The 27968-nt window shown below is 43.8% G+C and overlaps 1 protein-coding gene across 1 annotated transcript; it reads left to right on the forward strand.

Annotated features, from left to right (window-relative positions):
• The first annotated feature begins 871 nt into the window (after positions 1–871).
• ANP32B (acidic nuclear phosphoprotein 32 family member B) lies at positions 872–27945 on the forward strand. The gene is made up of 7 exons (XM_019949021.2): positions 872–1188; positions 12909–13058; positions 16250–16372; positions 21756–21945; positions 25055–25179; positions 26201–26276; positions 27491–27945. The coding sequence occupies exons 1-7, from the start codon at positions 1135–1137 to the stop codon at positions 27556–27558; spliced, it is 786 nt and encodes a 261-aa protein (XP_019804580.1). The 5' UTR covers positions 872–1134; the 3' UTR covers positions 27559–27945.
• The last annotated feature ends 23 nt before the right edge of the window (positions 27946–27968 follow it).

A 27968-nucleotide genomic window follows, 5' to 3' on the forward strand; every position in this document is an offset into this window, starting at 1 on the left:
AAGGCTACCTGCCAATCCCCGAAATGGAGACCATCTAGAATCCACACACCTCACAGGGGTGCCCTTAAAAATAAACGAGATAAAAGTCTTCGAAGAAACTGTAAACTCCGAGGCCCCATTAGAGATGCTAATTGCTGCCTTCGCTAGCCTATATTTAAATGTTAGAAAACCCAGGGAGATTCTCCCGGACTTGGGGATGCTCGGCTCCCCTGTGGCTTGGGCAAGCGGCCGGGGCTGCCGTGTCCCCGCCGGCCACGAAGGCCGACTCCGCCCGGTGCCACGCGGTAGAACGCGGGCCCGCCGCGATTCTGCCCCCGACGAGGATCCTCGCAGCACTTCCAGCCCCACACGGTCAAGGGGACGCGGGGCTCGGGCTGTTGGCCCCACACGGTGCGGAGGAGCGGGAGGTGAACCCGAAAGCCCTCGTCCCGCGCTCTCTACAAGTCTCCCGCCTTCGCGGGTGTCGGGAGGGCCAGGCCGAGCCTCCGCGGAAGGACTTGGCCTTAGGTACCCCCTCAGCCAGGCTGTAAAGTCCCCCCTCAGCCCTCCCGGCAAACGTCCAAGCGCGGTCTGGAGACCCGTCTCCGGGCGCGTCGAGGAGGGACCCCGGGGTCTCAGCTTAGCTGCGGGCGGGGAAGCTCCCGAGGCGGGTCTTACATCAGCCACCCCCACGTGCGATCTGAGGGCGGGAGTAAGTCACTCCCGTCCACCCGGCTGCGCTTTTTCCCCCCAGCCTCCGCCTCTCCCGCCGCGCCTCTCCCCGCCCCGTCCTTGGTGCACCGCGGCCGCCGAGCCGAGCGGCGCCGCGCGGGGCCGAGTCGAGCCGAGCAGCCACCCGCGACGCGTCGCCGGTTTAAGCGCAGTGCGGGGCCGCGGCCGGGGGCGGCGGTAGTGAGAACAGCGCTGCGCTCCAGCCCCCTTTTCCCTCCATGGTTTCTCTCCGCTCCCGTGAGTAACTTGGCTCCGGGGGCTCCGCTCGCCTGCCCGCACGCCGCCCACCGCCCGGGACCGCGCCGCCGGCCTCTGCTACTAGCAGACCCCTTCTGACGGCCCTCGCTGCGCAGGCTGGGACGCCTCTCCCCCCTCCGCCACCGCCGCGGAAAGTTAAGTTTGGAGAGGGGGGAAGAGAGAAACATGGACATGAAGAGGAGGATCCACCTGGAGCTGAGGAACCGGACCCCGGCAGCTGTAAGCAGAGCCCCCTTCGGGCGCCCTCTCCCCCGATGACTTGCATGTAATGGTGGCCACCTGCGGGGCCCCGACCGCGGGTTCGCCGGCCCGGCGCGGGGAAGAGCGCAGCTCGCGGGCTCGGACTGGGAAGGCGGGCGAGCGCGGAGGGGGGAGCGAGCGCGCGGGGATTAACTCTTTGGCGCCCACGGGCCCCCGCGGCCGTCCGGGGAAGGCGGTGGGGTGGGGAAAGCAAACTTTGAGCTCCTCACCCGCCGGGGTCCTTTCCCGGAGGAGCGCGTGTGCGTGTGGCCGGCGGCAAGGGAGGGAGGAGGGGGTTGTGTAACGCTGGGAGCCATGTTTGCAGCCTCCCGGGACGCGCGGCCGGGCGGAGGCCCGGCCTGCCGAGGAGCCGCGCGGCCAGCCGGGGCTGGGCCCATTGCGGGCCAGGCCGTGCTCCGCGCGCCCCGGGCCGGCCGGGGAAGGGGCTTGGGCGGGGTGGGGGGGCTCCTCCGGCCAGGCCTCGCGGTTGGCGCCGGCCCGGCTAGGGCAGGGGCCGAGGGGCGAATAGGGGGCTCTTGGCCTCTGAGGGGGACGGGAGGTCCGCTCGGGCGCTGGGGGGCTTGAGCGGGCATGGCTTGGCGCGCGCGGAGCGGGGGAGGGGCGAGCTCGGGCGGCGTCGGTGGCGCAACCGCCGCCCCTCCCCAGGCCAAGTTTGAAAAAAGGATGCGGTTCCCGCCATTTTTCAAGCCTAAAAATAAAACTTTCTCCGGCATTTCTCTCGCTCCCTTTTTGCCCCCCGGGCCTTCCCCAGTCCCGGCCTCCCAGGGCGGGCCTTGCTCAGCCCGGGGCCGCCGGTGTGGCGTAGGCGGCTTCTCCCTTCCCCTGTGCCGCCGCAGCGGAGCCCTGGGGCCCCTGCCTGAGAGGCTGGCCCCTCGGTGTGGGCGGGCGGCGGCGGCGGCTCCTCGCGTCAGCCGGGGCGCGCCACAGGCCGACACAGCGCCATGTTGGCGAGCTCTCGTCTCCCTCCGCCGCGTGAGCCGGCCTGCTGGCTCGGCCAGCCGGGCCCTGCCCGTCCGCACCGGCGGTGGCTGTGGGCCGCCGCTCCCCGGGCCGAACCTGCGGCTTGTATGGTGCCCGCCTCGCCAGGGCTTGGCTCGCTCTGGCTGGAGCCGCGCGCTGCGGCCGCCGCCGACTCATCTCTTGGGCGCGCTGCCGTCTCCCTCCCCCCTTCTTAAAAGGGCAACGCCAGGCGACCGCCTCCGCCCTGGTCGAGCGTCGGGGGCACGGGCGGGCCTCGGCTGGGCTCGCGGGCCGGGCGGCCTCTGTCCTCGCACGTGCTCCAGGGCCGCCGACCCAGGCCGGCACTCGCCCGCCGCGGCTGCGTGAGCGGCGGGTGGACGTTTAAGAATCGGCTTTCTTTTCTCCCCTGGCCCTCCCCGCGAACTAGAGCGCCTTCCCGTGGCCGGGCGCGGGGCCATGTTTCCTGGCCCCCGCGCGGGGAGGCCGTGCCTCTGCCAGATCCCTTCTTCGGGTGAGTGGCGTCTTTTGGCCCTGGGGCAGCCGATGCTGGCGATGGGCGCGTTTCGTGCAGTCAGGGAGCTATGGGTAACAAGTTGCCAACTTGTGGGAATTCGTCAACCGGCTTTCCCTTGTGTGCATGAGGTTTTGAATTCCTGAGGTCTTCACAAATGAGGTGCCGGGTCGCTGCACCTCGTAGCCTCCCCGTTTGTCCCTGAGGACCTCGGGGGGTGGGCGTCTCGACTCGGTGCTCTGGGTTTTTAAGGTTGAGGTTTGACCTCAGTGGTCCCTTCGGTCCATCAGTCAGACATTTTGTGTCGGCCACGTGCTAGTATATTGAACCGTTAAGCTTCTTCATACTGTAAACCTTGTAGAGTTGTGATCTCATTTTGAGGAGTTGTTAATTTAAGACGTCTGAATTATTACTGCGTAGTTCCAAATGAGGAGAATGTGGAGAAATTAGATTTAGCCAAATTTTCCAAAAGAAAAGTACACATGGGTCTTCAAAGTGCCTTAAAATCTGGAATTTGAGTTCTTTGAGGGTGCATAAAGTACTCTTAAAATACTCAGCTAAGAGCACTGTTGCTCCTTCTGGGAAGTACAGCTGGGCTAGTTGTATGTGGAATTTGTTCTTATATGAAATAACTAATATATTGCTTTTTAAGAACATATATATGTGCAACCGTTAATTTTTCAAGAAATCAGCTTAAGCCTTGCCCTTTTGCCCAAAACAGGCTAGAGTCGTGAGGCTATTTAACTTATACTGAAAGGTCAGTTTGTCAGTTGCAGTATTCACATATCAGGAACTCAAAAGCCACAGGTGACTAGTGGCTACTGTATTGGGCTGCACTCTCCTACTGTAATCCACTGGTTTTTGTTTTTTAATATATGACCTTTTTAAAAATATATATCTTGACTTTTTTTTAAATTTATTTATTTATTTTTGGCTGTGTTGGGTCTTCGTTTCTGTGCGAGGGCTTTCTCTAGTTGCGGCAAGCGGGGGCCACTCTTCATCACGGTGCGCGGGCCTCTCACTATCGCGGCCTCTCTTGTTGTGGAGCACAGGCTCCAGACACGCAGGCTCAGTAGTTGTGGCTCATGGGCCTAGTTGCTCCGTGGCATGTGGGATTTTCCCAGACCAGGGCTCGAAACCATGTCCCCTGCTTTGGCTGGCAGATTTTCAACCACTGCGCCACCAGGGAAGCCCTTGACTTTTTAAAAAATTAATTTATTTTTGGCTGTGTTGGGTCTTCCTTGCTGCACGCGGGTTTTCTCTACTTGCGGGGGTGGGGGGTCTACTCTTTGTTGCGGTGTGCAGGCCTCTAGCTGTGGTGGCCTTTCCCGTTGTGGAGCACAGGCTCTAGGCATGCAGGCTTCAGCAGTTGTGGCTCGCTGGCTCAGTAGTTGTGGCGCATGGCCTTAGTTGCTCCGCGGCATGTGGGATCTTCCCAGACCTGGGCTCACACCTGTGTCCCCTGCATTGGCAGGCGAATTTCTAACCACACTGCCACCAGAGAAGTCCGTAATCCACTGGTTTTATTAAATAAATATTTGAGTACCAACAGTATGGCAGGGCCTGGAAAAGCAGTGTGAACAACGCAGAGAGCAGCCCCTTCCGTCCTGAAGCCTCAGAACCTGGTGGTGCCGTTGCACTGTGCAAGGGGGCCTTGGGAGAGTGTCGTGGGAGCCAGCCAGGATTGTGGGGTAAAGAATGGCTCACCTTGGGCTTCCCTGGTGGCGCAGTGGTTGAGGGTCCACCTGCCGATGCGGGGGACATGGGTTCGTGCCCCGGTCCAGGAGGATCCGACATGCCGCAGAGTGGCTGGGCCCGTGAGCCATGGCCGCTGAGCCTGCGCGTCCGGAGCCTGTGCTCCTCAACGGGAGAGGCCACAACAGTGAGAGGCCTGCGTACCGCAAAAAAAAAAAAAAAAAAAGAATGGCTCCCCTAGGAACTCTTACAGGGAGACTGAGTAGGAGTTAGGTTCTTAAGAGGGGAAAGCTTTGACCTTAAACTGAAGGCTTTGGGGGGTGAGGGGAAGCTGTAGGAAATTTTAAAATAAGAGTTTAAAAATGTTTTGCACAAAAGCATCATCTTTAAGATAAGTGAGAAGTTCCAAGATGATTCTAAGTCAGCTAGTCACATGGCTCCATATGTTGTGGAGCCAACTGTTAAAGAGTAGCCTTGACCTCTGGAATCCTGCAGACTCTTGTTATTTGGGGAAAGAAGAAGAACCCTGTCTTTATTGAATGTATTGGTATAATGACAGGAGGCTCTTAAATGCACAGCACAGTGTGTTCCTTGGTTGACCTTGATGTCATCAAGCGAGCTTTAAGACTGTTTGAGGAGGGTAAGTGGAGGCTTGATCATCAGTGTTTTTGTTTAAAGACCAGATGGGCTTTTTTTTCTTCAATGGAATTTTTTTTAATAAATTTATTTATTTTTGGCTGTGTTGGGTTTTCGTTGCTGCACGCGGGCTTTCTCTAGTTGCAGCGAGCGAGGGCTACTCTTCGTTGCGGTGCGCGGGCTTCTCATTGCGGTGGCTTCTCTTGTTGTGGAGCACGGGCTCTAGGCACACGGCCTTCAGTAGTTGTGGCACACGGGCTCAGTAGTTGTGGTGCACGGGCTTAGTTGCTCCGCGCCATGTGGGATCTTCCTGGACCAGGGCTCGAACCCGTGTCCTCTACATTGGCAGGTGGATTCTTAACCACTGAACCACCAGGGAAATCCCCAGATGGACTTTTATTGTGAGTGTGGCTTTTTTGTTTTTATTTTATTTGGGGGTTTGAAGAAGACCCTGGTAACACTTTACTTCTTGTGTTCTTTAGCCAAAGTACATGAGACAGACCAAGATAATAGGTTCCATTTCACCTGTTATAAACCGGTATGCTCATTTCCCTAAGGGGGTGACTTATAAAGAACTATAATAATTAAGTTTTTTCTTAGTCTAAAGCACCTCTTTATATCAGAGGTTTGTTCTCATAGTGGAAAAAATGGCTTAAGATGGCATTTTAAAATAATCTTCAAAAAGAACAGTGATCACTGTTTTTAAATATAAGCAAGGATAGGAAATACTTTATACAAAACATTATTGGTGTTGTCAGTTATTTCACTGAGAGGAAATTGTATAGTACTAGAACATACCATGTATACCACAGAAATTGGTGGTGTTGTCAGATGTGAGAAGAGACATGCAGTAGCGAGATATAGATATTATCTATATCTAAATTTGTAATTTAGATATATTCCAGAATTTGAGAAAATATGTGTTCTTTATGTGAGGCCCTGATCTTTCTATTATGCCAAACATGCCACTGATACGAGCACCTCATTAACTATGAATCTAGGGGTATCTAGCCTTGATGTTAGCTCTGTTCCAGTCTTGTGTTCAAAGTTAGAAAGTCATGCAGTTCCTGTGGTTTACAATCAATGCCCCTGTGGAACACTGGTGGGCTGTATGCTAGACTGAGACATTTCATATCCCACAAATAAGAGTTGTTTTTCCTTAGTCCCAATTTACTAAAAAAAATTACTTTTAAAAATAAATAACGTGAGGGGACTTCCCTGGCGTTCCAGTGGTTAACGCTTCACTGCCCCAATGCATGGGGCACGGGTTTGATCCCTGACTGGGGAACTAAGATCCCACATGCCGCATGGTACAGCCTTAAAAAAAAAAAAAAGGAAAAAAAAGACAACGTGAGAAGAACCTTTCCCCCAACTTTTGGCATTTATTGTTTTGTCTGTTGTGATGTGATTTTGAGCTCCGTGGAATATTCTAATTGGTTGCATAGCAGCTAATTGGGTTCTTTTCCTTGTATAAGGAATACAGTCTTCATTGAAGAAAAATTTGATACAGATAAGCTAAAAAAAATAGTAGATATAGATAAGGAAAAATTTAAAAACTCAGAAATCTCATACACACCCATCCTACCATCTAGACATTCTGGTGTATAGTCCACGAGAATGTTTTTTTCTAAACTCAGATCATGCTATTAATGCATATAATATCTTGTTAAAATATAGTAAACATCTTTATCTTTCTCTGGCACAGTTTATTATTTTACAGCCTCATTGTTAACGTCTGCATAGGTCATAATTTTTTTTTTTTTTTTTGCGGTACTCGGGCCTCTCACTGTTGTGGCCTCTCCCATTGCAGAGCACAGGCGCCGGACGCGCAGGCTCAGCGGCCATGGCTCACGGGCCCAGCCGCTCCACGGCATGTGAGATCTTCCCGGACCGAGGCACAAACCCGTGTCCCCTGCATTAGCAGGCGGACTCTCAACCACTGTGCCACCAGGGAAGCCCTGCATAGGCCATAATTTAACCATCCCCATTAGGTGGTTAGAAGGTTTTTTACTGTTTTAAGTAGTATTGAAATGAACATTTTGTAATGTGAATCTCTGTCAAATTGCTTTCTAGAATGGTTCTCCCCACCAGTAGGGTATGAGTGTTTCCTTCCTTCATACCAACAGTTCTGCCATCCAAACACATTTGAGAACTGCTAATGTTCTATTCTACTGTCATTTTGCAAACATTATTTTAAAATAATAGTAGGGTGGAAGGTTTGAAGACTGGTTAACTCAGAAAGAGTTACTTTCTACATTTTTGGACATATTTCGCTTACTATAATAATCATGTATTTTCTAACAAAAAAATTGATAACTCAATGATTTTTAATCCTCTGTATCTTCTTTTCCCTCTTATAACAATTATAATTGATGATTGGGGAAGGTCACTCAACCAGTTATGGAAAATTTATTTTCTTTTTTTTTAAAGAGTAGCTAGGGGGGCTTCCCTGGTGGCGCAGTGGTTAAGAATTGCCTGCCAATGCAGGAGACACAGGTTCGAGCCCTGGTCCAGGAAGACCCCACATGCCACAGAGCAGCTAAGCCCATGTGCCACAACTATTGAGCCTAAGCTCTAGAGCCCACGTGCCACAACTGCTGAAGCCCATGTGCCTAGAGCCCTGCTCCGCAACAAGAGAAGCCACTTCAATGAGAAGCCCGCGCACCGCAACAGAGTAGCCTCTGCTCACCACAACTAGAGAAAGCCCGCGTGCAGCAATGAAGACCCAGAGCAGCCAAAAATAAATAAATTTAAAAAGAGTAGCTAGGGAAGTAGGAAATGAGAGCAAGTTGGAGAGGATGAAAGGAAAATTCCTTGATCTCCTATGGGGCTCCTAGCCCCAATCCCTGTAACTTGGTTGCAATATATTTCAAAATTTGCATTGAAAAACTAGAGTATCAGCTTTGCTGATAACTATCAAAAACAAAAGTTGAATAGGAAACAGTTTGGATTTTTGTCTTTAGCTCTTAAGTGTTTACCTTAAATTACCATTTGAGAAAAAACTAGTTTAGTTGGAAGATGAGGAATGAAGAAGAGTGAATTTGGCCCCCAAAGTTAAGTCATCTTTCTTCAATCAGAAAGCCTGGTAACTCTGCCTTGGATCAAATAGCTCCCTGAATTGTGCCCACAAATGTACAAGTGCCTGCCCAACCTTCCCTCCTGGGAGGATTTGGGACATAAGGAGGAAAAACTAGGGCTGCTTTTTCTTGATTAGAGCCTCCCATTTATTCTGGGTCTAGATTGGGATGCCATGGCATTGTATGTCCCCCACCCCATGTACCTTCCTTTGTAAGGCAGTCTGGATCCCTTCACCCTCAAGAAGGAATTGGGGGAGAGGGGAGGCTTAGTTATCTCAAGTGCTGCTGACACAATGCCTGAGAGCAGACACCTTTTCACCAGGGTCCTGTTTAGAACTTTAGACTGGCTAGAATGCTGCTTATGGCAGGCTTTCCAGACCTGTCATCCTTGGGCACGGCCCTAAGTGGACCCTCCTTTGGTCTCTGCTTTCTGCAGTAATTTCTCACTCTGCTCTGTGCTTGTTTGTGGCTCATCTTCTTACTGTGCCTCTGGAACTTTGTTCTGGGGTTAGCCCATTTCTTTACTACGTGCTTAGTCTTCCTGGAAAAGTCTAGGGACATGATTTCACTGCTGAGCCATACAGCCCAGCCCTTCCCTGTACTCACCCCAATACATTCTGTTGCCTCCTACTCAAGGAGAAAATTAAAGGTCTCAGGTGTGCGTTCCCTGACTTCTCACTCTCCCACTTACAAACTTACCTGCACCTGTACCCATCCTAGCCATCTCTTCTCCATGAAAGAGCTGCCCCATCCTCAATAAGAGTAGAATAACATCTCATTTTTAAATATGTATCTTTTATAATTTGTTGTTGTTGAATGATTTTTTTGTTTACTGATGATTTATATTTTTATGGCTTGTCTGCTTTTTTGTCATTTCTTTTGAGGTGTTTGGTTTTTTCCTCACTTAGGGTAAAAACAGTATCCTCAAGAAAAAGATAACTATATGCAAATACCTAGAATTTCCATATGTCAAGAAAGGTCACCAAAAAAGTGTTAAGAGGGATTGGTTGCCGTTTTAAATAAAGAACTCAAAACTCAGAGACTCTAACGTTTATATTTCTTTTCACCTAGCAATAGATTGTGAGGAAACAATCCTTATTACAAAAGAAATTTCACATAAAAAGATAGCATGGCATTATATATAATAAACTTGGAAACATGTTCAATAGGGAGGATTGTAATTTATGGTGCATCCATACACTTTAATTTCTTTAGCCATTAAAAAATATTTATAATTGTTAAAATATGCTAAGTAATATTGTTTCATCTTGCTGTGTTTAAAATATACAAAGACTGAAAAAAAAACCCAAAGTATTAAGTGACAAACAGCAATATGCTTTAAGTAGCATTAATGTGATTATGCTTAAGATCAGAAAGTAGGTTCTCTTCATACCCAGGTTTCCTCTGTTTCATCATCTGCTCATTCCCCTATAATCCGGACACAAACCCCAATGCCACTTTTTCTGCATTTGACAGTTGTGAAGGCTCCTTCTCATCCTGAGGTATGGTGGTAACTAAAATAGACATGACCCTGCCATCATGAAGCTTGATGAAATTTCAAGGCTAGCAGTGACCTTTTTAAAAAATTATTTTATTTTTAATATTTATTTCTTTATTTGACCCCGCTAGGTCTTAGTTGTGTCATGGGGGATCTAGTTCCCTGACCAGGGATGGAACCTGGGCTCCCTGCATTGGGAGCGTGGAGCCTTAGTCACTGGACCACCAGCGAAGTCCCTAGGAGTGACCTTTTTTTTAACCTTTATTTTTTTTAATAGATTAATCTCATCATAGAAATGTTAAATAAGGTTATGGAAAAGTCCCCCAGCCAGTCACTTTCTCTCCCTGAGAAGAATATAAGAAAGTGAATGTGTGATATGTGACATAAATGAAAACATTTTATACATTTTGTGCCTTTTTCATCATACACTGTATCCTGGAAGTGAGTCCTTTGTTGATGGACAGTTGTATTGTTATCTAATTTTTTTCAATCCTTCCCCCCCCCCCCCCCCAGTAACTTCTTATGCCTTATTTCATAAACCTTTCTGGGTGTTTGAAACTAATGCTTCACCTTTGGGTACTACTGATTCTTCTCAAGTCACCTTTGCAGGATCCCCCAGGTTCCATCCTTGGTTCTCTTCCTAGGAATTCCATCTTTTCACTGCTGTCTCTACCCTGATGACTTCCAAATCAGAACTTAAAACTAGAACTCCCATGAACTCCAGACCCTCATGTCCAGCTGCCTGGGGATGCTTTCACCTGGACTTCTCATGAGAACTTTAAACTTGGTATTATTTGTGGTATTCATTATATACCTGCTCCCCCCCTACCCCGACCCCATCCCCAAAGCTGTTCCTTCCTATTTCCATCCAGCTACGTAGTTCCCATTTCTTTAAACCAGAACCTCAATTCCTCTCCATCATCTTTCATACTCAGCAGTTAGATTTGCAGATTTGGACCACTTTAACATCTTTTTTTCCCTCCCAATTTCTCCTTGATTCCTATTTGGCTATTTGGTTCAGCAGACTTGTTCTAACTCTTTGATGACTCTAGTTAAAGCAGAATTTTACCAGTTGAGAGAAATGTCCAATAGGTACACCCGTGGGCTGGGAAGCAAAATGGCTATCTAAATTCCTCCTTACTTGGCTTTTGGCATATTGGTGTCATTCTGTATAACGTTTTTGGATTCTCTGTCAGATATAGTCATAGAAAACCCCCCAAATCAAATAGAAACATTTATTTGTAGTGCAGTATACTACTTAGGTTGGTGGGGGATTACAGTTGACCTTTTTTTAAAAAAAAATGATTTGCTGGTTTTACTCTTTTTAATAAATGTATTTATTTTTTATTTATTTATTTTTGGCTATGTTGGGTCTTTGTTGCAGCGCCTGGGCTTTCTCTAGTTGCGGCAATGGGGGCTACTCTTTGTTGCAGTGTGCAGGCTTACCATTGTGGTGGCTTCTTTGGTTGCTGGGCACGGGCTCTAGGCGCATGGGCTTCAGTAGTTGTGGCACGCAGGCTCAGTAGTTGTGGCTCACAGGCTTTAGAGCACAGGCTCAGTAGTTGTGGTGCATGGGCTTAATTGCTCCGTGGCATGTGGGATCTTCCCGGACCAGGGATCGAACCCGTGTCCCCTGCGTCGGCAGGCGGATTCCCAACCACTGTGCAACCAAGGGAAGTCCTACTTTTTTTTTTTTAATACAAAAGAAATACATGCTTGTAGAAAACTTAGTACAGATAGGAATAAAGTAAATAGCAAAGGTCTTTGTCATTCTCCTGCAGCCTTTCCCAGTATTCACTATGCCCCAAGCACTACTTTCTATAACAGTTCTACTTCACAGATGAGGAAACTGAGGCACAGATAGGTTAAGTGACTTGCCTAAGGTCACACAGGTTGTGAGTGGCAAAGCCAGAATTCAACCCTAAGCATCTGTCTCTGGAGCCCAGCTCTCCTCAGTCTACCTTAAGTTTTCAGATATGCTAATTTTCATCAGAAGAGGAAAGAATGTCCGAGGTAGCTAGAGAAAAGTGGAAGGAAGGGAAGAAAGAAACAAAAGGTATAATGGGCCTGTTTGCATCCTGAAAGCAAGGTTTCTGAAGAGGAAGTAGAGTAGTGAGAAGTAGTGAAGAAGCGAGCAAGAAGTTGTGGTGTTGTGGGTGTCACAGACTCTAAATCAGTGTCCTTCTCTGTAACTGAGGGAAGGGTATGGTGGTACAAAGAAAAATGAGTAAATTCTCCATAAATGTTAGCAATTGCTAGAGTAGTATCCTTGGATTTTGTATGAGAGAATAAAGATACTACTAGCCCCTATTTTCATTTTAGAACTATCAGCATCTCTTCATACATGCTTGATTAATGCTATTAAACGTGTTAGATTCACTGCAAGAATGCCTTTGGCAGTTAAAACTAATTTGCATCAGTGTAAATTTATCAAAATGTGTTTAAAACTTGCAAGTTTCAGAGTCAACCACAGAGCAAGAATGGCAGTAGGGATTATCACGGTAGATATTCACACAGTAGACTTTATTAAATAATCAGTATTCACAGTCTTCAGATGTGATACCTTTGGATGGATTTGAATTCTGAATTTCAGGACCTCCAAATAAGGAGATTTTGTTGCCTGAAAAAGGAACCTAGTATCTAACAGTTCTCTCCCCTAGAAATACTTTCTTACATGTAACACAAAATGATCTTTGTTTTGAATTAAGGCCTCTTGCATCTTGATCTTTTCCTAGTGTTAGAATAATCTTAGTAAAGATTAATAAGACCAAAAGTAGAAATGTATAGTCCAGAAACCTGTAGCCACAATCTCTTAGTGACCTTGATGGGAAAAGTGAAGCTTTCCTCTTTTCCTTGTGTCAGTCTCCTGGGCCTTGAGGAAGACTCGGCCTAAAGGGGTTGCAGGGGTTGTGGACTCAGCCTAAAGAGGTTGCAGGGGTTGTGGTGGGGTATCTTCACTCCACATTTGTAGTTAAAGCTGCCCCTTGCGGAAGAGACTTGGGAAAAGGAATAAGGGGGGTATCATTTCTTCACTTACCTTGTAAGAACTGTAGTTTCTGTCTCTGGAAAATAAAGGGTTTAAATCTTTATTTGTATCATGGTGTGACATTCCACCCTTGATATCTATTAGAATATTGTTACTAAAGGCTTAATCATTTTTCATTTATTTATAACTGTGACCTAGGTCTAAGTTGAGGCTGCCACTATATGTGGGTGGTTTGGTGGGTATTTATGATTGGAGTTTTTGCATTGTTTTCTGCATGTTTTTTAAAGCTTTTCTTCCCCACTTTGTCACCCACAGGTTCGAGAACTTGTCCTGGACAATTGCAAATCAAATGATGGGAAAATTGAGGGCCTAACAGCTGAATTTGTGAACTTAGAGTTCCTCAGTTTAATAAATGTAGGCTTGATTTCAGTTTCAAATCTCCCCAAACTACCTAAATTGAAAAAGGTAAGTGCTTTTTCTTTAACAGTAGAAGAGAGAACCATCCTGCGGAAGGGAAAAATATATGATTCTATCTGTAAGGAAGCGTTTAGTGTAGCAGAAAGCATATGGCCTTTGGAACTGGGCAGATCTGGGATTGAATTCCAGCTCTAACGTTTCCCTGATGGGTAAATCTTCCTCAGGTTACTTAATTTCTCTAAGACTCAGTTTCCTCATCTGTAAACTTGTAATACCACCTGACCTTGCAGAATTGCTGTGATGTTTGGAAATAGTACATGTTGGGTGCTGAATAAATAGTAGTTATGAAGAATAATTACTTTGTGAATAACTTATTACTTGTTATGAATCTGTTGCTATGATGTTAACTCATTGTTCTTAGTATGCTCTGGTTTAAGAACCACAGGTGCCTCCCATTCTCTGTGTTTTATGTTAAGGAGAATTGAAGTATAGACCTTTCAAATTTGTAGTCTATGTTATTTCAAACCCATTATGTAATTCTTAATGACTAGAAAGTTTAAAATGTGTTGTGATTGACTGCAAGAGTTCATTTTAACAAAACTGCTGTACTTCCCTATCCTAGTTGACGGCCCATTGTTAGGGCTTTATTGGTCTAATTATAAACCAATCGCTATCCCCCCTAACAACCCCCCCAAAAAAAAACAACAAACAAAAAAACCTCAAGAAAAATGTTTTTTTCATGTCCTTGTACGTTGCCCTGTCACAAAGCCCCAGAATGTCAGAACTGGAAGAAACTTAGATCTTCTAGCCTTGTTTTACAGGCACAGCAGTAGACCCAGAAAATACAGAAAGGTACAGTAATTTGCCTAAAGCCACCCACGGAAGTGGTTAGTACTGGAACCAAAGCTAGAACCCATATCTTCCTGTTTGCTAATCCAGTATCTTTTCCATTACATACGAAAATGTTTGTGGTCATGGCAGTGTTGCAGAATTCTCCACTGTTTACCTAATCTCTTTATTAGGGAGTTTAAGTTGAACCTTCATCTAAAAAAGATACACATAGAAAACAAATCAAATTGAGGCAAAGGACAAGTAGGCTGTTCCTGTAACTTGCTTGCTTGAATTCTGAGAGGGACTTGTTTTTTGGTTAAGTACATGAATTAAAATCCAGAAGTGCTTTTTATTTATTTGCCTTTTTTAGGTAATAAATACTCAGGAAGTCCTCATAAGTTTCAGGGCAACCCTCCTGTCAGAAAGAATTCTGTTATGTTTAAATTTGTAAATTTTTTTTCTTTTTTCTGACAGTCATTTCCTTTAGAGGTTCAAGTGTAATCCTTTTATGTTTGCATAGTTTATTGTGACATTGGAAGCTCTGATAAGCCTATAAAAAACTGATGGCTTTTTAGCCTGTATCTACATAAACTTGATGCTAGCAGGTCCCTACTGTGTGTTTTGTGTTCTGTTCTGCTTTTCTAGCATCCTGGTACATTTTCCTGAATTACCATGGTCTGTGTACTATCACACTTATTCAGAAAGTCAGTGTATCAGTGTATCAAATCCTTCTGAAGTCCTATTAATCACTTACCTTGTAGGGTCAGAGAGGGAGGAATAGAGATATCTGTAAACCAAACTTAAAGGCACATTGCGTGTTCTCACAGCTGATTTTCTTCCTACCCTAGAGCACAGATTGTTTTTTTTTTTTTAACAAGAAACAGGTTCTGAAAGAAATTTTGGTGTATAAATGTCACAGGTTTCCTAAATTTACACATTGATTTCATTTCAAAATAAATATGCCACTAAATGCTTTGGCAGATTGCCTTGTTATCTCTACTCCCTAAGATACTCATGTTGAAAGGATGTGAATACTACATGTGTCGATATTCTAACCAACCAAGAGAAATTTTAGATATTTTACTGGACTGTCCCATCAGAAGGAAAAAAATGTATTGAAATGTTGCATTTTTCTCTTCTGAAATGCTTAATAACACCAAAGCAGCAGACTTACTGTTTTTTAAACCCATTCTTTCAACGAATATTTAAATTTTTAAAAGTTCCTCTATTCTGCATCATGTCCTTCATTTCATTGCATGCCAGACTAAATTGCATAAGTTGTCATGCTGTTCTAGGTACATAGCATAGCGGGGAGCACATTGAAGCTAGCCTGCCTGGCTTCAAATCATAGGTTCACCGATGTAACAGCTGTGTGATCTATGGGCACTTATATCGTCTCTTCATAGTTCATTTTTGTCATCTGTAAATGGGGGTAATAATTCTACCTACCCCATAGGGTGATTGTGAGATCAAATGAGTTCATGGATTTCTAGTGCTTTGAACAGTGCCTGAAGTACTGTGTAAGGGTTAGATACAGTTACCATTGTTGTTGGCAGTTAAAAGAGAATTGAAACTAGCTGTCTGGCTTTAGTTTTCTTCATCTGCAAAATGAAGAGTTTGAATTAGATGCTCTCAACCATCTTATTTTTCCAGGCTCCAATTTCTTTCACTCTAAGAGTCCAATATTCCTTGGTGAAGGCTCGTTCCTTCATTGGCATACCACTTGCTGTGCTACTTGACCTGCAGCTAAGAAATTAGAGTGGATTCTTAAAAAGGCTAGTGCCAGGTTTGTGTAAGAAGTGTCCTCTGGGGAGTTGGTTTCGTCAGCCCTTTCGAAGCTGTTGCCCCAGTCCCTTTTTCCAAAGTCATGGAGCTTCTTTAAGGGCTTGTACCATTACTGTAGCCTTCAGAGCAACATCCCCTGGTGGCTTCCAGATGTAGAACTCCATGGCGAGCCAACACTGAACAGAACCAGATTAGGTTTCAAGTGGGCATTGTGAGCTTTGCTTGGCACACAGAATAGCTGCTTAGAATGCACAGACCATTTACCCTTCCTGGCAGGTATAGAGTATTACAACTTCTCAAAGAATTCTCATTTGCTTTGACCCACTTTTTAGGTTAGAAAATGTATTTGCTGATGTTAGGGGCCAGCAAACTGTTATAATTAGCAGCTGGTTAAGAAAATACAACTCTTCTAATCCTTACATGTCTCTCCTTCCCAGAAGTGTTCCTGGGATCTGCAAACTACTTATTTGGGTTTAATCAAACAAAATGAACACACCTGCCCTAATAAAAAATAGAGATCATTTGATCTTGGTGTTTGAGAACTGTATTCATTATTTATAACACTCCAATGATATGTGTTTCTCTGTGTGTATTTGTGTGCTGTGTGCATTTTCTCTTAACAGCTTGAGCTCAGTGACAATAGAATCTTTGGAGGTCTGGATATGTTAGCAGAAAAACTTCCAAATCTTACACATCTAAACTTAAGTGGAAATAAACTGAAAGATATCAGCACCCTGGAACCTTTGGTAAGTAATCAAGAATTTGAAAACCAGGACTTATTGGTCATTTTCATTTTCATATTTCTTTATTGTGAGGGAAATAATTGGAAATAATAATTGACTGAGAAAATGGTGGGTTTTTATAGTACTTCTTATAGAAAGAGTCCAGTTTTAAAGAATCAGGGCCTCTTTAGTTATACGTGTTCCTGTGACTTTGCTCTCCCTCCCTTATTATTGTGGTAGCTTCCTTCAAAGGGGAATTCTTTTCTTTTTTGTCCTTTTTAAATGTCATATATTAACTATAGCCTTAAACATTTATCTTAAAATTGTTTCCCCAGACTGGCCAGACTGTTCTATATTATACTTTTACAGAAAAGGCTGTTTATATTGGGTGACATATCTGATCTGTAGATGGAACAGGCCAAGGGCAGCTCCACTGAGTTTTAGGTCTTCTAATTCATGATCTTGTGTTGTAGCTGGACCACTGTTGCCTAAAGTTTTGCATGGGAACCCCCAGATTCTCCTCAGTCTTACATACTGGGATAAGCTATGGAAAGTTAAATGCCAGTTGGGTTATAGACTTGCTGTGTGACCTTGGGCAAATTGCTTCTTCTCTCTGGGCCTCAGTTTCCTCAATTATGAAGCAGGAAGGATAATAATCCCTGCCTAACTTACCTCACTTAGGAGTTCTGAGAATAAAATAAGGTAATGCACTTACTTTGCTTTGTAAGTTGGGAAGCTGTGTTAATGGGGGTCCAGTCTAGTGGAACTTCCAGTGACCAGAAAAGAGCTTCTGGAGGCAGGGATTAATGCAGGGTAGGGGTAGCCCCACAGCCTGTTCTCTTTGGCTGCCACCTGGAAATTCCTATTCCATTCAACAATTCAAGATTGTTAAACGACTTTTTTCCCCTAAATATGACATTCTATTCATAGAAGTAGAATTCTATTTTAATAAGGCTAATGAACTCAAACTTGTTTCATATCACCCAAAGAAGTTTGTGGCAGCTTTCTGGGTTTTTTTTTTTTTTTTTTTCTGTTGTACATAAAGTCAGTATTTCCATCTGACTTAACTTGCAAACATTAATTGGGAGAGGGGCTATACAGCAGATAGGAGCTGTCTTTCAGGATCCAGCACAGCAGAACCCAAGAGGATAAGGCATCCTTCTGCTATCTCTATCTTTTCTGATATCACAATATATTAAAATATTTGCACTTCATATCATTTGTACAGAATGTGCTGTTGATATTTCAAGAGACGATAGAGTTAAATTATGACTCTTAATAAAGAGGATTTCCTGCTAAAACTATAGGGTCTTTTCCCTCCTAATAGTAATTGAGGGTCTGTTCCAATATAGATTTAGTCACTGTTTACCGAGTCCCTTTGTTTTTATGTTTCATTAAGTAGACCACATTTAGCTCATTTCTCATAAATGTTGCGAGCCTGTTGTTCACCTTTGCTCCATGAATTTTGTCCCCTTTTTTCTGTTACCAGTTCACTCAGATACTTGGGCTCCCTACTTTTTCACTAGTTCTGTTTTCCTCCAAATCAATCCCCATTTCCAATGTTTAAGCAAACATTTATTGCAGTTTGCTTTATTCAAGGATGTTAACATTTGCCCATGTATCCTCATGTAATGCAAAGAAGAGGGAATGTCCTCCTTTTAGAAATGAGGAAACCAAGTTTAATTACTCAGCAGCTGCAGAATAAATGGCGAGTAGGGATTCAAATCCAAGTCCATCCTTCTTTCCACTGCCCTTGGGACCTGTTCTTCTCTTTTTAACCTATAAATTTATCCCATACCCCAATTGACCTAAGCTGGGAGTTCCAAAAGGAGCACTAAATTAAGTGCTGATGGTCTCCCAGTCCCATGGGGCACTCTAAGCCTTTATTGTTTGTGTTAATGACAGGCTATCAATTTAGGGTCATTGTAAGCACAGGAACCCCTTCTCTCTAGAACAGAGCACCAGGCAGTACCTTTCCATGCTAAATCACTGGCCATTGCCTAATTCTCCTAGCAGCCTTAGTCTTCTTTGATGTTTCATCAGAAGCTTTTGTCAGTGTCCTAGCATTCAGAGGCAGAGCAGAAGCAGACATTGTGTGGGAGTTGTTCCTGACCTGGTCAGTGATTTATTAGGGCCCTTTGGTGGCTATGAAAGTCTCAATCCCCTGGGGCAATGAAGTATGAGAAAAATAATCATTATAATATTTGCCATTTTTGGAGGATCTGCTATGTACCATACACTGTAGTGGTTGCTTTATGTATGTTATCCCATTAGTAATCCTCAACATTTCTATAAAATGGATAGAAATAGCATGGCCCTCATTTTACACATGAGGAAGCTGAGGCTTAGGAGAGGCTGAATCCCTTGTCCAGAGTCACACACTTGGCTAGGGAGTTGACAGAGACACAGTGCCACACACCCAGGGCTGTCTGGGAAAGGCTGAGCTGCCATTCTCCTGAACTTTCTATTCAGATTCCTGGGGGCGCTAGGTGGGTCTCCTGACGTTATAACTTCAGGATAAATAAAACTGTAGGAGAAGGTGAAGGGGGGAAATGTTGGGTCCATTTTGACTTCTGAAAGTATTCTTCAGTGGGGAAAACACCATCCTCATCCTCATCAACCACATACATTTTGAACTCCGTCTACGTTGAGCCCAGTTCTTACAGTCAATGCAATGATTGTGAATGCCTCTGCTTACTACAGGGACATTAATCGAGAGACAAAGAAGGCATCAATTCAAACTTCCTTGGACACCTTTTTTAAGAGACCTGGGCCATCCAAACCATCCCCCAAAGCCCTTCTAAATTCTAAGAAGGCAAGCAAAATTATTGTTAATAAAATGTTTAATGTTTATTATGGCTAGCCTATTAGTTTTAGGCCAAATTTCTGAAATGGTAGAGTTGTGGGGTTTTTTTTTTGTTTTTTGTTTTTTAAGCAGTATTTACACATTACATTGGGATCCTGAATAATCTGTGTGTAGTGTATTTTGGGCCTTAAAGCACAATTTTACTGCTTTAAACAATTCTAGAGTCCTACAGTTATTGGGGATTTTGTTATTTGCTTTCACTTTGTTTTCTAGCATACTGTTTGGCATGTCCGAATTATTCATAATGGGTCCTTTCTGAAGAAGTAGCAAAAAATGTCACAGATTCAGAGTTGCAGAAACAGGAAAGCCTTGGAGGCCCTGTGTACTAGGCTAGTTGATAGAATTAGAAAACGGGCTTGGGGCACTTTTGAGCATTAAAGATCTGGAGTTGTATGTATTTTTGCACATCCATTCCTAGGAAATAATGTTGAACAGTAAATGGCTCATTCCTTTGAGTGAAGAATTTATACTGAGCCTCTGGGAAAGATGCCTAAATATATTCATGGTTCTATCTTAGCTGGTATAGAGTCAACCTTTCTGTGAAGAGAAAAGAGTTCTACAGTTGTCTGGGGTGGTATTTCAGCATTTTTTTTCCTCTTTGTCAAGAAGTCATACCTGGGCTTCTGGGGGTCAGGGGCTGTCCAGTAGGGAACCTAATCTGAAAGCTACATGACAGAAAAGCAGTTCTCCCTATGATCAGAAGGGCTGGGGACAGCTTTCTTAAGACCTCAGTGTACTGACTTACATAAGCACATTATTGGATCCACAAAACTCTTGGATCACTGTACCTTGGTGTTTTGAGGAGTACATTTGTCTGTTGCTGTAACACTGTTCTGTGTTCCATGCTTGGCTCCATGTTCCCAAGGGCTGTTCAGTGAGAATAAAACCAGTGTGGGAACCTCTTTGATCAGGAAGACGAAGATTTGTGAGTGCAGGGATCATCAACCCCTTCCTCTAAAGGACCAGATAATAGATCTTCTAGGCTTTGTAGGCCATGCAGTCTCTGTCACAACTACTCCACTTTGCCATTGTAGCATAAAAGAAGCCATACATAATACATAAACAAGTGAGTGTGGCTGTGTTCCAGTAAAACTTGGTTTACAACTACGGGAGGCAGGCCGGAGTGGGCCAGCCAGCTGTCATTTGCCAAGGCCTGCTTTAGAGCACAGATTTTCAAATGATTTTGTAACTCCCAAGAACTACACAGATACCTCAAGTCCTGCAGACAAGGTTTTGTTCCATCTTTGTTTCTTCCCAGGTCCTGTGAATGTTGAAATAGATTTCCCAATAAAGCATCGAAGTCCTTAAACATCAACGTTTATTTTTTTACAACTTGCTTCATACAGAGATCCTCTCAGTAATTTTTTAGAGAATGGCAAACTTTTCTCTTGACTCAGAACCATTAAAAGTTAAATTTATGAAGCCGTATATCCATATGCCCCCCAAGCCCCTATTTTAAAAGGCACCAGGCCTCACAGTACTTCACATTTTGTGTTTACTGTTTATCGGTTTGCCCCCTCTTCTGCTCCCCATGAGGGTCTATTGTCACTTTCTGTTGCTGTCTCCTTACTTGCCTGTAATACTAACTCTGCCCTCCCAATCTCTTAATTCACCCTTAATCAAAACTTAATAGACCTGGTATTGAAATACTAGTACACTGATGTAATAACAAATGAAGATCTGAGTAGAATACGTGGACATTTTCCTATTCGCTTTGGCTGCTCAGAAAACTTCTTGGGCCAAGTTTTTAGATCTTAACTGTTTTAGATAGATGAAACGGAGGTTTCAAACAAAGGTATTACAACAAAACTTCAAGGTATGGTAAAATCAGAAGAATTTTACTTCAGAAAGTTCTGGTAATAGTGGCAATCTTTTCCCCCAAAATTAAAAAAGAAGAAAAGAGTGTAAAGTTTCTCTACTTGTGAAGTTTCAACTCTGAGTCCCCCTTCTTTTCCCCCAGCTTGCACTGACTCCTGTCTTCCCAGAAAATATCTGCATCACCACACTTTGTGCTTTACTAGGTTCTGTTCTCGAGTGTTTCCCGTCGGTGTCCCCAAGTAGAAACGTCAAGGATCTTGATGTTGATTGATTTCATTGAAAATTTTTTTTCCCTTCCTATTCTACCACCCCAGAGCACTGAAGACTGACTGCTTGATAACCCAGCAAGTTCTTATTGGTCATTTGATTACTCAAACATTAAAACCTAGTTTTGAACCAAATTTGTTGAAGTCTCTGTTTTGTCTCATATTGTAAAAAGGTCCAGTTTTAATAAATATTTCAAATTCATATTTCTTAAGACTGTTCATACTGCCAAAAGAAAACAGTTCTCTGAGAGGATAGAGGTAGAAGGGAAGGACTAATTAAAAATCTAGTGACCTAATATAAAGGTTGCAAAGGACTTGAAATGTTTTCCTATGTACAAGGCTGAGTAGGTAGCAGCTAATTGAATTCAGAGCCTAGAATTTTACCTCTTTAGGAGATGGGTTTTGTTGCTTATGTTCCTTTGGTTTAGTAGGTATGTTTCTTGATCCTTTTCCTCAGAAAAAGTTGGAATGTCTGAAAAGCCTGGATCTGTTTAACTGTGAGGTTACGAACCTGAATGACTACCGAGAGAGTGTCTTCAAGCTCCTTCCCCAGCTGACCTACCTGGATGGCTATGACCGAGAGGATCGTGAAGCCCCTGACTCAGATGCCGAGGTGGATGGTGTGGATGAAGAAGAGGACGATGAAGGTGAGTGGGCACAAAGCAACGTGCAGTGAACTTAATTTCTGCTTTCCAAAGGTCCTGATTAGGCCACTGAATGCTCTTGCTATTGAGAAAAATAATTTATATCCATGCATGTAGGCGTTCTGTTAAATTTGAAACTCTTAGGGCATTGAAGTCTTCAAATGATCAAAATAGAAAATGGTTTGTTAGCTAATTAGTCTTGAATTTGGAGCCTAGAGATCATAGACTGCTTCAGTCCATTTTTTGAAGTACTTGTGGTTTATGGTTTACTAAAAGGACCATTGCCTCAGGTCTCCTGCCTTTCTCCTAGCTGTTTCCCTTTCTTGGCTAATGCCAGTTTATCCTTACCAACTCAGCTTTGTCAGCACTTCCAGGAAGCATTTTATGATGCTGGAGACCTAGGTCCTTGTATGTGCCAGAGCATCGCCTCGCTTACCTCTTTCGTAGCACTTGTCACTCTGCTATTCTTGTCCCTTCCAACTATGCTATGATTACCTTCTTTTTTTTTTTAATTAATTTATTTAGCCGCATCAGGTCTTAGTTGCGGCATGCAGGATCTTTCATTGTGGCATGCCAGCTCTCTAGCTGTGGCTTAGTTGTCCCGCGTCGCGTGGGATCTTAGTTCCCCGATCAGGGATCGAACCCTCGTCCCCCACATTGGAAGGCGGGTTCTTAACCACTGGACCACCAGGGCAGTCCCTATGATTATCTTCTTATCTCTTTATTCACAGGGCCTAGCACTTGGTACATGTTTTTTACATTCAAATATAAATATCTTTCCTGCTTTGATATATGACTATAGAGTTTTAAAAGGTAATGATTTGAAAGCACTATGTGTTGGATTCCATTTTTCATTAATAAAGGAAATAATTTCTAGCTATAACATGGAATTAGAATATACTTTTTATTTTTGACCTTTTTTTAATATATAAATTTATTTATTTTTGGCTGCATTGGGTCTTCGTTGCTGCGCGTGGGCTCTCTCTAGTTGAGGCGAGTGGGGGCCACTCTTCGCCGTGGAGCGCGGGCCTCGCATTGCGGTGGCCTCCCTCGTTGCGGAGCACGGGCTCTAGGCACGCAGGCTCAGCTGCTCCGCGGCATGTGGGATCTTCCCGGACCAGGCCTTGAACCCTTGTGCCCTGTGTTGGCAGGCAGATTCTTAACCACTGCGCCACCAGGGAAGCCCCTATTTTTGACATTTGATCAAGGTTTTTTACATCCTGTTATCTTTTTTTTTTTTTTTTTTTTTTTGCGGTACGCGGGCCTCTCACTGTTGTGGCCTCTCCCGTTGCGGAGCACAGGCTCCAGATGCACAGGCTCAGCGGCCATGGCTCACGGGCCCAGGCGCTTCGCAGCATGTGGGATCCTCCCAGACCCGGGCATGAACCCGTATCCCCTGCATCAGCAGGCAGACTCCCAACCACTGCACCACCAGGGAAGCCCCATCCTGTTATCTTTAAGAATCTTTGTATATTTTCTACCCAAACTATCCCTCCCGATTAGCTTGTGCTTTCCTTGCACAGTGACTTGTTTACTCTGAGTCACTCTTAGGATAAAAGGTTTCTCACCTGAGTGGCTTAGAGGAAGCAGAGCTATGAGTGATCACATCAATCAGCATGAAGAAAACTTATTCTCCGAGAATTCCTGATGTTACTAGAATTTGCAGCATTACTGTATTTAAAGTATTATTTTAAATATCTTTAAAGATGAAAGTTTATAAGACAGAAATGGTTAAGAAAAGTGGAGAACATCATCAGGCACCTTGGTTGCAGTTAGTGGGGTAGTACTCTGGAAGCATTTTACAGTTTTGTTTTGCAGCAGGTTTGAGACAAGGCAAAAAGAGATGGGATGTTAGATGGTAAAGTGGACGCTGAATAGGATGTTTCATCTTGTTCCAAATGTTTACATCACTTAGTCCCTTCATTGCTTGTTCTCAGTTTTTCTTAAAAACCAGTCTGGTTGTCCATATTTAAGTCCACCTTAAATGGGTTGAGCAGCCACCCATGTGCAGGAGCCTGTAAAGAAAATTCCTTGGAGAGTGGAAGGCAGTTCTTGAGAGCAACATCAGTCAGGCAACAAGTATTTGAGAATTTCCTATGTGCCAGGCTTTTAAAACTATCTAAAAACTAGACTAAAAATAGTTTTAAGAAAAAACAAACACGGTTCCTGTCCCTTGGAGCTTACTGTCTACTAAGAAGAGAAATGTTACGTAATCATAACTAAATAACTAATCACAAGTGAGCAAAGTGTGTGGTAATGGAGAAGCACCAGGTGTGTGAGAGCATAGGAGCTGAGACTGGGGGTCTGGCAAGTTGGCCTGAGGAAGTGATGTTTAACTGAGACTCAAAGGTTGAGCCAGTGTTAGCCACACAGAAAAGAAAGGGAAGAGCATGTGGGGTCCGGAGGCAGGAGAGAGCACAGCGAGCTCCAGGACCTGGAGAGGTAAGAACTAGTTGATGAGAGGCCTGCACCAAATGGAGTAGAAACACAGGACACAGGTGCCTTTCAGCCTGCCTGGCTACCACCACTGCCCCCACCCCCATCCCCATTATGGGGTTATTATGGGTGTTTCCCAGGTTCCTGATTTGCACAGCTGGTTTGTGCTGGTACCCTTACCCCAGAGGAGGTTGGTGGGTCTTTTTTGTTTTTTGTGTGTGTGTGTGTGTGACTTTTTACTATGGAGAATTTCAGACATAGACAAAGGTAGAAATAACAGTAAAACTAACTTTAACTTTCATGTTCCCATTACTGAGTTTCAGCTGTGGTCTGTTCACGCCTGATATTATTTTATAGACACACACACTCCCACCCACTTCTCCCCTTCCTTATTTTGAAGCAAATCCTAGGCATTGTATCATTTCATCGGTAAGTGTTGTAGTGTACACTTGGTCCGCCAGGACTCCTGGCCTCTGGATTTTATGGGGCTCAGGTCAAAGGGACTGAGCCTCAGCAACTTGCAAGAAAGGAGGTGACTGTGGTTCGTGGTTTTCCCTGACATTGGTGTGGCCCAGCATTTGTCCTGTGGACCAACCCAAAGCTCCCCACCACCTGAGTAGGTGTACCTTGTGAGACACACAGGGTATTTGATGTATTCCTTTTGGACGGTTTTCAGAAGGAGAAGATGAGGACAAGGAGGAGGATGAGGATGGTGAGGAAGAAGAGTTTGATGATGAAGAGGATGAAGATGAAGACGAAGATGTAGAAGGGGAGGAGGATGAAGATGAAGTCAGTGGGGAGGTCAGTGCACCTCTTGCTGCCCTGCTTCCCATTTGTAATTGAAATAAAAGTGGATTGTTTAAAAAAGAAGTCTTCTGAAGAAATTAGTATGCTTGTAAATAGACTAATGGCAATCTGATTAATTTAGCTCTTGTCCCCCTTTTAGTAAATACTAAATAGAATACTTACTGAATGCTAACTAGGCAGTGCTTGGCTCTGCAGAGTAAGTTTTGACCCTTTAACTTTGGGAGGCAGCAGCAAGTTGAGTATTCATCCAGTACGGTGAGGAAACTGGAAACATTGAGAACTGATGGGATGTCCTCCCCTTTGTTGTAGTGAAGTGAAGGGTATGTTTACCAAGTCTGAACTTCTTGTATATCCAGCTTAATGCAGTAAATGCATTATGTACCTGCTGTGTTAAAGAGTTGAGGATGAAAAGTTGAAGAAAAATGTGGTCCTGCTCTGAAAGAGGCAGGTAGTCTAATTTATGGGACAGGCAGTAATAACAGTTATCTCTGAGGAGCTGAATACCATAGAAGGATAGGAGAAAGGAGTGACTTTGACCCTAAAGGGGACTTGTGAATACAGGCCAAGAAAATTAGACATCATCAAAAAAAAAAAAAAATGTTCTTTTGTAGTACAAACGTAAGGCTGAGCATTTGTATAATCTCAGAGGTGTCTAATGAAATTAAGTTTCTGAAAGAAGCTTTTTATAGGAAAGGGAATATGGAAGTCTTTGTCCAAACATGCTTTGAAGTTTTTAAAATTATTTCTGGAGTTACCCATCATAAGTTGTATACTAATTAAAGATGTCTTTAATTAATGCTTACTTCTGAAAAGCAATTTTTAAAGAAAATTTTTAATTAAGCTCATTAATTTAAGAAAATCCAGCAGTTCTCACTATATTAAAGTAGATAAAAGTAACATTACAGTTTTCTCTTTGAATGAACTGTTAAATTTAATTGACAGTTCTTGTTTCTCTTCGTACTTCTTAACTTGGCAGAATTAATCTAATAATGATATGCTATTTACCATTCTTTAGGAAGAAGAATTTGGACATGATGGAGAAGTTGATGAAGATGAAGACGATGAGGATGAAGATGAGGATGAGGATGAAGGTGGGTTACTGCATGCACTTTGGTCCCTCTCAGTTAAAGATCAAGGGAAATGTCTGTTAATTTAGAATTTGAAATCACTGAGAAGAAAATAAAATGCCTTTGGCCCTGGTGGTCTTCAGAAGCACTTGTAAAGCCCCATTAGTGTGTGTGTACTGGTTCACCCACCTGCTCTACAGCAGTTAGTAGTGCCTGTATGAGGATGGGCGGCCCCGGCCTCAGTCCCCACATGTGTTTTTAGACCCCATCGTTTGTGTTACTGTTAGGCATGAGATTTCTGTGTTTGGAATTTTTTCATTAAAAAAAAATCTTAATTGGATTGTAATCTTTGCAGGGTAGATAAATAGCACCTTTCTAGTTTTTATTGGTGTTATTCCTTTCCCCACCACAACCAAAACCAGTGAAACATCTGTTTATTTATTAGAAAGTAGATTCTAACGCTTGTGTAAGTTTCAGAGTACTGGGTTGGTTGCTGTGCTTTCTGTTGGTTCATACTTTCTCAGCAGCATCTTCTCTCTGTGCAAGTCACAGGACTAAAATTACTTTGGATACAGCAATGATTAGGACCTGGTCTCTGCCTTCAGGGAGCTTTTTGGAACACAATTTAGTGCAGATTTAGCTAATTTCATTAAAGTAGCAGTGAGTTTTTACTAGTTGAAAAGACAGAACGACGTGTAGGTCTCTGTGTCTCAAATACTTAAGGAGTCTGAGAAATCTCTTTTTAGTTAATGTAAACTGGCAACAGTTTGAGTCTTGCCATGTTCTAGGCTAAATCCTTGTGCTATTTCATTTAATCCTCAGAATAACCCTATGGAGTCAGTGCCATTGTCCCCATTTTACAAATGAGGAAATAGGCTTAAGGAGCTCCAGAGTCCTTGCTATTTATTTTAATAACTACTAATGTCTGATTTTGGTGACCAACAAGTGTAAGAAAAATAAACATTTGGTTAGACAGCAACTTAACTTGAGAAAACTGAGTTAACTTTGCTGTGATTTGAGGTGCTGCTGTGCATTTTACCCTTCTTGGTTCCGTGGCTACTGTTTATGCTTCTTAGAATTAAAACTTCTTAATTAACAACCTGTTGATTTGATCAAGCTTACATCATTTTTTATCTCCCAACCCTTAAAAAATGCATTGTTGTTACCTCTGTTAGCAATAATTAGGCAAAGTAAATGCCTTTCCAGTTGTCTCAAAATGAATTTTTATTATTGTACAGAAGAGGAAGAAAGCGGGAAAGGTGAAAAGAGGAAGAGAGAAACAGATGATGAAGGAGAAGATGATTAAGACCCCAAATAACCTGCAAAAAAAGAACTGTTCAGTATTGGTTGGACTGCTCACATGGATTTGGTAGCTGTTTAAAAAAAAAAAAAAAGTAGCTGTGATACAAACCCCAGGACACCCACCCACCCAAAGAGCCAAAGAATAGTTCCTGTGACATTCCGCCTTCCTCCATTTAGTCCCTCTTGGAAATCCACCACCAAGCTTGGGGACTTCACCCCAACAAAATTGTAAGCATTGTTAGGTTTTCGTGTAAGACTCTTGCTGTAGTGTGGATAGCTATGATTGGTGAGTCAACGGTCCGTGGCTGCCAGTTACACTGAGATTGTAACAGCATTTTTACTTTCTGTACAACAAAGAAGCTTTGTAAATAAAATCTTAACATTTTGGGTCTGTTTTTTCATGCTTTTCTTTTC

This window comes from Tursiops truncatus, chromosome 6, assembly GCF_011762595.2.
Source record: "Tursiops truncatus isolate mTurTru1 chromosome 6, mTurTru1.mat.Y, whole genome shotgun sequence".
Taxonomy (NCBI): Eukaryota; Metazoa; Chordata; class Mammalia; order Artiodactyla; family Delphinidae; genus Tursiops; species Tursiops truncatus.